This window comes from Vombatus ursinus, unplaced genomic scaffold (genome assembly GCF_900497805.2).
Source record: "Vombatus ursinus unplaced genomic scaffold, bare-nosed wombat genome assembly UNPS02014884.1, whole genome shotgun sequence".
NCBI lineage: Eukaryota > Metazoa > Chordata > Mammalia > Diprotodontia > Vombatidae > Vombatus > Vombatus ursinus.
The window spans coordinates 4,665,251-4,677,625 of NW_020954662.1; the positions used below are offsets into that span (position 1 = coordinate 4,665,251).

The 12,375-nt window shown below is 43.1% G+C and overlaps 1 protein-coding gene across 1 annotated transcript in view; it reads left to right on the plus strand.

The window, feature by feature from the left end:
* Positions 1–12,375, plus strand: part of LOC114028472 (F-actin-capping protein subunit beta) — a 165,400-nt gene that overhangs the window by 97,888 nt on the left and 55,137 nt on the right. The window contains exon 3 of the mRNA XM_027842706.1: positions 8,065–8,186. Coding sequence (XP_027698507.1) covers positions 8,065–8,186 — 122 coding nt within the window. The remainder of the gene's footprint in view (positions 1–8,064; positions 8,187–12,375) is intronic.

Here is a 12,375-nt window from a genome sequence, read left to right on the forward strand (position 1 = left end):
TGTGTTTTTTTCCCCACAACGTGGCTAATATGGAAATATGTTTTACATGATTGCACATACATAAACCATATCAAATTGCTTGCTCACTCAGGGAGGGAAGGAGAGAATTTGGAACTTAAAATTTTAAAAAACGCATGTTAAAAAAGTATCTTTACATGTAATTGGGGAGAAAACTAAAATATTATTTTAGAAAAGAGAGGAAAAAAAACAATCCTTAAAAACTTTGTATGTGCTAAGAAGCAGGGCTACAAGGGGCAGCTAGGTGGCACAGTGGATAGAACTCTGGCCTTGGAGTCAGGAGGACCTGAGTTCAAATCTGGCCTCAGACCCTTGACACTTAACTAACTGTGTGACTCTAGGCAAGTCACTTAACCCTGATTGCCTCACCAAAAAAAAAAAAAAAAAAGTAGGGCTACAAAGAAAGGTAAAAATAGGCCCTGCCCTTGAGGAGCTCCCATTGCATGGAGGGAGATGACATAGAAATAACTGGGAAAAGATGATGGAATAGAGGGGAGGCTATCTCTGAAGGGAAGGTGCTGGCAGGTGAGTAGGCAGGGAAAACCCTACAGAAGGTGACATTTTAGCTGAGATTTGAAGGAAGGAAACCCAATTAGCTGAGAAGTAGATGTGAAGAGGGAGAGTATTGCAGGCATGGTGATTTGAGGCATTGTAAGATGCAGAAAGCCAGAGCTCTGCACAAATTGGCCCCTTCCTGCCCTATTCTGGGCTTCCCCTCCGCTCACCCTTGTGAGGAGAGCAAAGCTTACCTGGTGTAGGATACTCCAGCTCATTGCCTCCGCTGTGCTCTTCCCCGTCCTCACCACAGCCTCTTGGTTTCTCTGGCTGCCTTCAAGCCTCAGCCTATGTTCAGGTCTACAGGAGGACTTTCCCAGCACCCCTAGTTGTTAGTAACATCCTTTGGAGATGATCTGCTGATATACTTTGTGCATATGGTGTGTAGCCCAGGTGATTTTAATGTTTGTCTTCCCCATTAGAACATAACTTCTTGAAGGCAGGAACTGGTTTTGCCTTTGTCAGTATATCCAGCTCTTAGTAAAATCCCTGACACTTAAGTACTTAATAAATACTTGTTTACTGACTGACTTGTAGGAAACTCTCCACAATAATATGGAAGTTGGGAAGAAGAGAGGGTTTTGGGAAAAGATGATGAATTCTGTTTTGGACACATTGAGCCTGCTATGTCTACAGGACATCCAAAAGCCAGTCAGTGATGAGGCTGGAACTTACGAGAGAGAACAGGGTTGGATACACACCTCATGGAAATGATCATTGAACCCAGAGGGCACAGTGGGATCACCAAATGAAAGAATGTAAAACAAAAAGAGAAGAGGGCCCTGGACTGGACCTTAGGGCATACCTCATGATTAGTGGACGTTAGATGAATAAAGAACTAGCAGAGGAATGGTCAGATAGGTAGGAGGCGAACCAGGAGAGAGTAGTGTCACAAGGGCCTAGAAAGAAGAAAGTAAGAGAGGTACGGGGATTGTGTTTGGCATCCTCTGCTGTGTCTGTTTGATTCAACAAACATTAAATACCTTCCACCTGAAAACATGGGCCTAGGTACTGGATTGGAGGTAAGAGAGTTCTTGAACATGGAAAACTTCTTTCCAATAAAGAAGAAAAGACAGGTGATGGTAATTACAGCTGGCATTTATAGAAAGCTTTGAGGCTTCAAAGGTGCTTTATGTCTGTATTGTATCATTTGATAACCATACAGCTATTCAAATGCAAAATTGATCATAATTAAGATGGTATTACAGGTTCCCGGAAGAAAACTACAGCCTTGGTTCACAGGGAATGTATCTAGTTGCAGTTTAGCGAAGCAGTGGATATTGGCTATTGTGTAGAGCGCTAACTAGGAAGATGAGGCTTCTGGTGCCTGGCACAGAGTGGGCACTTAATAAATGTTGATGGGTTATTGATTGATTGAAAGTAAAGTAGGCTTGCCATCTTTGTTAATGGAGATATTTTTTCTATTTTGTTCAACAAAGCCAAAATAATTTTTAGACTTTTCACTTTTAACTTTTTCTTTCTTTCAAAGAGAGACCCCTGCTGGCTACCAGTGGCATTTCTATCTCTGAAGTGCTTAGAGGGGAAAGGGGTGCAGACCTGTTTTCCATATCATGTTTTTATGACTATTATTCATCAGAATATGTGCAGCAGGGTGAACAGAGTCTGTTTTAGATCCTAGTCTCTAGTGATGGGCACTCGGCCAGTGTTCAGATCAAAAGAGCATGTGTTCATTTGGCCTTAAAAAAAAATTCCAAGGTACAAAGGATGCAATTTTTGAAAACTAGGGCTCCATAGATTAGATTATCCATGGATCCGAACTGATTTGGCTGTGTGAGTGTGAGAGAGAGAGAGAGAAAGTGTGTGTGTGTGTGTGTGTTCAGGGTTCATCTCAAGTTTCCTTTTCCTGGTTGAATAATTTTTTTTGAACATTAATAACTAATGGAGATGAGGAAGAGACAAAGTAGAACCATATGGATACATAAACACCAGCCTCACTTGTGGCCGGAAACTTCTGATTTGTATCTCTTTTCATGGGATCAGCTGTTGGTCCAGATAGGAGAATAGCATTTAATTTCTTGAACAGCAGGAAGAACAGGATGGAGGATTGTCAGTTTTTTAAAGAAGAGGTATTTCATGGTGCCCTGGGAAATTCTAGGGAGTTGGAGTCAGAAAATGTAGATTCAAATCCCGACCACCCTGACAGTTACTTAGCTGTGTGACCTGGGTCCAGTCACGTAACCTCTGTTTCCTTATCTATAAAAACTTGATGCTTTATCTCTAAGGTCCCTTTCAGTCCTACTTCTGTGGTGCTATGATCCCCTTCCTAGATTTCAAATGTGTTCTGGGAGAAAAGGAGAGAAAAAAGAGGATCACAGCTTTAGAATTGGAAGGGTCCTTAAGAGTTCATTGAGTTTGACCTCCTCATTTTTTACATATTAAGAAACTGATGCGGAGAGGTTATGTGTCTCACAGCTGGTAAGTGACTGAGGTGGGATTTGAACCTAGGTCTTCCCATCCATCACTCTGTCACTACACCATGCTAAAAAAGCTCACAGCAGCAATAGAATGATGTCAAGGCATTCTCTAAGTGTGAAATAAATTGTGTGAATAGTGATTGTATAGGCAAGCAGAGGAGAGATTACTTTAGATTGGTCTGGTCAGAAAGGCTTCACAGAAGGTGTACGATTTGAGCAGAGTCCTGAAAAAGAATAACTTAAATTCCTATAGCTCTTTGCAGTTTAAAAAGCATTTTCTTGCAACAGGGCAGGCATTATTATTCCCATTTTAGAGATGAAAAAGCTGAGGCACCCAGAGAGGTTAAGGTGACTTTCCCAAGTAAGTGGTGAAGTCAGGACCAGAAGTCACATCTTCTTTCTCTAGTTCTAGCATTTTTTTTGTCCTGTATCATGTTGCCTCATGCCTTGAATCTGAATATGATTTGGGTGGGCCAAGAGTAGTGGGGATGGCATTCTGAGGAAGTGACGTGGCTCTGAGGAAACACATGTCTGTGTCCAGCCTGTCTGCAGAGAAAGAGCAGATTGGACTGTGACTATTACACCCGCAGGGCAGCTGGCACAACCCAGCTCTGTAGACAGAACTCTCTGGGCCAAACTTGTCATTCCCCGTGACTCAAAGAATGTTATTATTCCAAAGCAGATGCATCTTTGATCTAAGTAAGCAGAACTGATGGAGTGGAATCCAACCCACAGACACAGTCACAAAGGGCAGCTGCTCAGGTAACAGTAAACGATCAGCCATGTCAAATCATAAACGTTTGCGGGCAAAGCAAATCACGATAACATGCAGGACTTATGGGTTGCATGTGTGGTTTCAGCACCTTCCGGGCCATTGCCAAAAAGTCTGGGTTGCAGATTAAGTTACCGTCCTTCTGATGCTGGTTAGTGCATTGCCGAGGAATTCTGAAATACAGAACCAGCCAGTAAGCATGGGCGTTGTTGCCCTTGCTTTGATAGGGGTGGGTCTGCTCTGCTTGAGAAAATATAGCTCATGAGCCCAAATGCCAGTAACGCTGCCCCCAGCCCAGGGCATCAGTGCTTCACAGACACTAACCTGCAAATTCCACATACTGCCCTTGTGAGGCCAACAAGATAGATTTTAATTCTGAGGGCCTTTATTAATCCCCTTCTGCATGCAAGGTTATGTGCTAGACCTTGGAGATCCAGAGGTAAATATGACCCCTGACCCTGTTTTCAAGAAACCTACAATCTAATAAGAGGAGAAGGACAAGGTACATAAGTCTGTGATATGAGAGAGAGGGAAATAAGTGAAAATGAAAGATTCAGGTTAAGTGCAGGAAGATATTTTAAGGGCAGACAGAGGAGTAGGGGGTTAGGGGGATGGGAGAGGGGCAGTCTGCTTTTCAAAGCATTTTGACCTTACGCAGAATTAGAATATGTTAGAGCTAAGGAAGCCATGGCATTTGACAGATGTGGAAATTAAGGCTCAGGGAGGATGGTAGGAGCTTACAGGATTAGAGTCAAAGTTAGGGTTAGGCTCTTTCTATAGTGCTATACCTACCTTTCTTTTGAGGGGATGGCATTATCTATTATACACAAAGCTGCTTCCTTTCTTATCTGCTGGCCATACTGACAATCTCTCACACACACACACACACACACACACACACACACACACACACACACACACACACACACACACACACCCTTCCTCTCCCCTAAGTTGTTATTTTCCAGCTTACAAAGAGTTAAGTAAGAGTTAGAAACGCAGTGAATAATGTCCTGGGACTTCTACTTCTTTGGGATTGGTATGTGAGCCCATGGTGTAAACTATTGACAGAGAAGGATTTGTTGTTCAATTGTTCAGTCATGCCTGACTCTTTCTGACCCTGTGGGCTGTAGGACACCAGAACCTTCTGTCTTCCACTGTATTCCAAAGTCTGTCCAGGTTCATGTTTGTTGCTTCCATGACACCATCCATCCATCTCATCCCCTGCCATCCCCATTTTCCTTTATTCTTTCCTAACATCAGGATCTTTTTCCAATGAGTCCTGTCTTCTGCCTATGTGACCAAAAGGGGGCAAATGAGATAAGAAATGTAAAAGGGGGTCAATCGATGAATGTTTAAGTTGAGTTTTTTTTAAAAATCAGCTTCACAGGCATAAGTTTTGAGAAGCATGGCTCAACAGCAGTTGAGAATATGTAAGAAAAATCTGGAGGTTTTAGTGGGCCTCAAGCTGAGTATATGTCAGGGCTCTAACATGGCAGCCGGAAAAGCTCCTGCCATCTTAGGTTTCAACAAGAAGGATGAAATGTACAGAATAAGGGACATGGAAGTCCCATAGTATCTGCTCTGGTCAGATCACATCTGAAGGTTTGTGTTCAATTATGGGCAACACAGTTTAGCAAAGATATAGACAGATGGGTCATGTTCAAAGAAAAGAAGACAACCAGGATGGTTGGGAGTCTGCTCCAAGTCCAGACAAAGAAACGTCCCTTGGAGGAACTGGAAATGTATAGCCTGGAAAAGAGAAGACTTGGGGAAATCCAGCAGCTTCCCTCAAACAGTCTGTCACAGGCAGGGCTGAGACTGTTTTGTGTAGCCGCAGTGGTGAACAACAGCTATTCTCAGCAATACAACAATCCAGGACAACCCTGAAGGACTTAGGCTGAGAAGTGCTATCCATCTCCAGACAGAGAACTGATGGTGTCTGAATACAGACTGAAGCACACTCTTTTACTTTATTTTTCTTGAGGGTTTTTTTTTTGTTCTATTTTCTTTCATGACATGACTATTATGGATATGTTTTGCATGACTCCACATGTATAACTTATATCGAATTGCTTGCCTTTTCAGTGGGGGGTGGAGGAAGGGTGAGAATTTGGAACTCAAAGTTTTAAACATGACTGTTAGAAATTTTTACATGTAACTGGGGGAAAATAAAATACTAAATAAAAAGAGAGAGAGAGAGACTAGGAGCAGTGGGGGCAAATGTCAGATATGGCTTCCACTTCAATTAGGCAAAACTTCCTAACAGTGAGAACTGTCCTGAAGTGGGATGGGCTGCATAAGGGAGGCAGTCGATGCCCTAGCACAGGAAGACTTCTGCCGCTTGTCAGCAGCCTTGTAATGGGCGACTCTTGTTCAGGAATGGGTTGGACTAGATGCCCAGGAAGGAATCTTTCACCTCTCAGAAAATGCAGCTGACCAGTATTTTATATTTCTCCACACTAGCCAGAATGTGCTTTTCAATATACATGCATAGTTTACAGTAAATTCTCAGTTGTTGGCAGTGGTGTTGGGTTTAAGATTGTCTTTTTACAGAAAACCAAAACATAAGCCTGGTTATGGTGAAATGATTCCACTTGTCCTAAAAATAAAATTAGTTTAATTCAGAAATGAAAGGAGATGGAGACTCCAGCCCAGTTTTCAGGGAAGCGTTCCCAGTGCCGAGCTCAGAGAGAGTTTATTAATTAACATGCAAATTGAGACGGACATAACATGACTTGTGTCACATACATATCTGGTTAGCGACATCGTTAATACATGATGTTGATGTCCATCAAACTTTAGTGTGTTGCTATTAACTTTGAAATAAACTATTTGAGGGAAAACTTTCTTGAGAAAGGGGTCAGTGAAATTAGTCAGGTGACCCTTAGTTATTCCCATTGCAAAATTGAAATTATGAGCCAAACTCGGGTTCAAAAGGTATGTATTAGGAACAAAAGATAGCAAGGGGGGATGGGAAAGATCATGAGGATAACCTCACTTTTCTGTGTCTCTTTAGGACTCCCAAAGCTATAATGCAGCTACAATTGATCTCCATTTTACAGATGTGGAAACTGAGACTGAGATGTGAAGTGTCTTGTCTGAGGTCATAGAAGCTACTAAGTTTCAGAGCCAGAATTCAAACCCAGGACTTCTGACTCTAAGCTTGGCAGGAGAAACCAGAGCTTGTATATTGACCTGGCCCTGGGGATAGTGTAGTGATTTATGACAGGAAATATTGACAATCAGAATCAACACTGAATTTGAACCCAGAAGAAAGTGAATAGAGACATGGAGTATTCAGCCAATGAGGAATTGCTTTCAAAAAGCTATGCTGTCACTTCTAAAATTTTCCAGAATTGAAATTTGGTATGCAAGGCGGGAAGAGTTGGGTGGCAGCTGAGGAGGAATCCTCTGGGCTTTGGCATCGTTGGGGAAGGCAGTCATGTACACTCACAGCTAATATGCCTCCAGAGCTTTAAGGTCCCCAGAGGGCTTGCTGTCCTTAAAGCAGCAGATACTAAGAGAAGTGTTCTTAGCCCACCAAGGTGATATGACTTGCATCGAGTCACATGGCTAAAATACATCAGAGTTGGGGTGAAAACCCAGGTCTCTTGGGTCCAAGTCCAAACCCTCTTTCCAAACTTTCCAAAGGGGAAGTCCTTGTGGTCGTGTTTCCCTTTCTGCCTCTGCCACAAGCAGAAATGAGGGCCCTGTAGGAGCCATCCCATCAGTGAGTCACCCTTAAGATAAGTGAAGAAGGAAGCAGCTAGGATTAAGGCACCATTGAAAGCTACCTGTGTAGCGGATGTGCCAGCAGGGTGATGCTTGGCCAGCTGCCTGGAAAATATTGGCTGCTCCACCCAGCCTGGAAGCCTGTGGGAGTCCTCAGGCAGAGAAGCTGGTTTCATTCTTTGGGCCGCTCTTTGGATCCCTGTGCATTTGAGGTGTTTACTCTGTTCTCAGTCTTCAGTGTGCGTTTCACCCGCCAGAGGTATACAGTATGTGCTGGGTTTTATTAGGCCGCACTAGTGACTTCCCAGTTAAAATTGAGCTTATTTTTGAGCAGAGACCATGTTCTGCTGTGATTCAAGTCCAGGTTTCTTTATAGAGAGGACATGGCTGGTGTCAAAGATACATTTGTGGAAAAGAAGACCAATCCTGTAGTTTCGGCCAAATACCAAGAGACCAGATGTTCGGTCGACTGACCACAATGTGGCCACTTGCCAGCCTCACAGTGATGTGTGTCATTTTAACCCCTTCTCTTCTCTTTCTGCCTGGCAGGTCCCCAGCCTATGTGAAGATCTTCTGTCCTCTGTCGATCAGCCCTTGAAAATTGCCAGAGATAAAGTGGTGGGAAAGGATTATCTTTTATGTGACTACAACAGAGACGGAGATTCCTACAGGTGAGCTCCTGCCCTAAATTCAGTCAGCCTGGGTCGTATCAACCTTTGAGCAGCTGCCCCACAACAAATCTCTGGGGTCAAACAGAGGTGGGGAAATTGAGGCTCACTGAGCTTAAGAGAAGTTACTTAATCTGTCTGAAATGCCAAAAGGGGAGTTCACTTAACCTTGCTGATCCTCAGTTTCCTTGTCTGTTTCATGGGATTGAAAGGGACCCGAAAGATTATACCTGGAGAAAGAAACAAGCTAGGAGAGAAAGGTAGCCTGGGGTAGTGGGAGGAGAGCAGCACCAGGAGGCCCTGGGGCCCTTGATTGGAGGGATCCTGAGTGCCCTCTAACTCACCTGGGAGAACAGCTTGGGAGCCCCTCCACACAGGAGGGGCAGAGTCCCTGGCCTCTAGAAGTCTCAACTCGAATGGCTTTGGAACGATTTCAAAGGTTGTGGAAAGGGTTTTCATTGGTTTTTCATAGCTTTTAATGCGGTTGATATGATAATGAGGATTTCTGGATTGGGGTTACAAGTGTGTCTACTTACGTGTGTGGACACCAGCTTATTTATGAATGGATTTGATGTCAGTGCTCTGTGTGTTGGCAGATGACACCTTCTCAAGCAGAAGGGACATCTCTGAGTTGGGGCTTTTAAATGAACTAACTTAGTTTTAAAGTTATGGCTCTTCTACTTGACAATTTTTTGGTGTTTTTGTTATTTTTTTTTATCTCTGATAACTCAGACGCTGTTTTCTATGTCTTTTGTCACCCTCTTACTGGTTAAATTTCAGTATTTCCCTCTCACCTGCAGAATCCAGTGTTTGGTGTTCAAAGCCCTTCATAGCCTACTACCCCTGCACACGCTCCCACCCTATTCCAGTCTTCTTACACCTTGTGTTACTTTTCTCTCTCCTCCACCCCCCATTGCCCTTCTTGCTGTTCCATGAAAAGACATTCCACACGTCCACTTCTCTGCTTCAGGAATTTCCCCCAGCTGTCCCCAGGGCCTGGAATGTTCTCCCTCCTCAGCTCTGTGTCCAGCCTCAAGTCCCAGCTCAAGTGCTCCCTTCCATAGGAAGCCTTCTTGATTTCGGTGCCTTTTCCGTGTTGATTCCCCCTCAGATCCTATCTGTTGTTTGTTGTCTTCCCCGAGGGCAAGAACTGTCTTTTGCCTTCTTTGTATCCCAGACTTTTTTTTTTTCCTTTTTTAAAATTTATTTTATTTTTAATTTATGGAATAAAACAAGCATTTCCCTAACATAGTATAACAAAAAAGATGATTTCACATGAAACTGAAAATCTCCTATGTACAACTTGCTGTTCCTTTTAAATATAACAAAGTTATCATGTAAATTTCTCTTTTTACTTTTCCCTTCCCTCCACCTTGCCCTAGAGATGGCATGATTTTTTAAAAAAAATTTTTAACATTTCTTTTTAAAGTTTTGAGTTTCAAATTCTGTCCCTCTCTTCCTTCCTCCCCTCCTTTCCTCCCTGAGATGGTAAGCAATCAGATGTAAGTTATACATGTGCAATTATGTAAAACATTTCCATGTTAATTTTTACAAGAAGACTTGAATAAAAGAAAAAGAATGAAAGAAAGTGAAAAATAGTATGCTTCCATCTGTATTCAATCAATATTAGTTCTTTCTCTGGAGGCAGATTGTATGCTTTGTCATTAGTCCTTTGGGATTATCTTGGATTATTGTATTACTGAGAATAACTAAATCATTCACAGTTCATTGAACTATATTGCTATTACTGTGTACAGTGTTCTCCTGTTTCTATTCATTTCATTATGCATCAGTTCATGTAAGTCTTTCCAGGTTTTTCTGAAATCATCCTGCTTGTCATTTCTTACAGCACAATAAGATTCCATTACAATCATATACCACAACTTGTTTAGCCATTCCCCAATTGATGGGCATCTCTTTGATTTCCAATTCTTTGCCACCACAGAAAGAGCTGCTATAAATATTTTTGTACAAATAGGTCCTTTCCCCCTTTTTTGGATGTCTTTGGGATACAGCCCTAGAAGAGCCATTGCTGGGTCAAAGGCTATGCACATTTTTATAGCCCTTTGGGCATAGTTTCAAATTGTTCTCCAGAATGACTGGATCTGGGACAGCTAGGTGGCGCAGTGGATAAAACACCAGCTCTGGATTCAGGAGGACCTGAGTTCAAATCCAGCCTCAGACACATAACACTTACTAGCTGTGTGACCCTGGGCAAGTCACTTGACCCCATTGCCTAAATAAAAAACAAAACAAAACAAAAAAACAGAATGACTGGATCAGTTCACAACTCCACCAACAATGTATTATATCCCAGACTCTTAACAAATGCTTATCAACTAACTGACTAATAGGGACACCACAAAGACGTGAAACTATTTATTTCCATTAGTTTCATTTTTGGACTCTTTTTTTTTTTGAGCTGAATAAAATAAGCATTTATATAAATACCATTGCTTTTTAAGCCCCAGATGAATTTTTTTTCTGTACATGAACAGGTCTTGTCCTCCTGTTTGAATATGGGCCAGCTCATTTATAGATGTACCCATTTCTTACCTGCAGGTAGTACCATGTGTGTACATATTTGCACACGTACATGTTCTCAGAAGCTTCCATTAAAGTCTCATTGACTTCACTGAGCAGCAATGGTTGTTATAAAAACCTTAGCATTTTGCTTTAAAAGCAAAATGTTCCAATTCCTAGCCCTAGCCAGGATCTATAGATTGATATGAACCAAAGTATCCTCTTCAAGCCTCTCAAGCAAAATCTGAAGACAGTCCTTCTCTCAGACTGCGCTCTTAGCACGTTTCATTACTGGTTGTGGACCATTGCAAGAACTGACCACTTGCAGCAGCTTGCCCTCTCCTAGGCCGGCTGCCCTGCTTTGGTTCTAATGAGGGTGGTAGAGCCAGCCCCAAGGTTTCGTTAAGAGATGGGAAACTGGTGTTCCCAGAAAGCCACCTGAGTGTGGGTGACATTACCGAGTCTACATGTGCTACCTAGGATCTTCTGCCTTTGTGCCCAGAGATTAAGCATTTCATGTTTCAAGCAGTGTGCATTCATCATTCTGGTACCATCAAGAGAAGAGAGGTCTCCCTGCTCACTCACGCAGGAGGCCTTGTACTGTCATGGGGAGAGTCCTGCATTTGGTCGCAGGAGAGTTGGCTTTGAATTCCATATTGTCTGTGTGGCCTTGGACAGTCTCTCTCTCCAAGCCTAAGTTTACTTATTTATAAAACAGGAAGTATAATGGTACTAACCCAACAGGGTAGATGGGGTGTTAAGAGAGGACTAGCACCTCTTGTGTGAGGGCTGCTCACCCACCTTTGGTGTCCACTTTCACCCAGCTCTCACCTGTGACTCCAGGAAGTTATAGCATGAACATCGGCCACACTCCGATAAACTGTCTCAGCAGACAGGCTAAACCAGGTTGAGGGTAACTGACAGGCCTCAAACCTGTTGGTGAGTTAGAAGGATGTCTACCCCAACCATGTGAAGACTTCCCCTGGTCTAATGGGTAGATGAGAACAGTTTGTTCCAATGGCCATGAAGGCAGCTGAAGCAAGCGCTATGGAGCGCTTAGAGCTTGGTCAGACAGCAAAGGTGCCAAGGCCATCCCAGTTGTCCTGACTTTACTCTTGCCACCGCACTTAAACTCTGCCTCACTTAAATCTAATTCATACATGAGTCAAGATATCACCCCATCATATCATTGGTCCTCTTCGAAGCCAAGGACAAACAACAACCCAACAGGGGTGCTGTGAGGGCAATGTTCTGTAAAATAGAAAATCCTTTAGAAAGAAGATTATTGATGCTGTGACGTCCCTCTGTGGCTTCATGGTGTCTACACGCTCATTGTAGAAAAACTGGCACCCAGAAGTTTGTGGCAGGTTCAGTCAAGACCTATGCAGTCAGTGAGTGCAGGGAGTACCAGGAGCCAAACATGGCAGGATGCTGACTGGAGAGCTCCAGGTGACCTGGGGTGTCAGGCTGCTTCCCAGGACTGGGCCTAGGTTTTCTGCTGTGGGGAATTAGATTCCACCCATAGCTGCTGTTAGGTGAGCATTTCAGCCTCTTCAGCCTAAGGGTCATTCATCAGGGCAGTGTGGGCAGAATACTATCCCAGATGTGGCCTACAGCATAGCACGGAGAAAAAAGGGGAAGAAAGAAGAGAAGGGAGAAATAGCAGAGA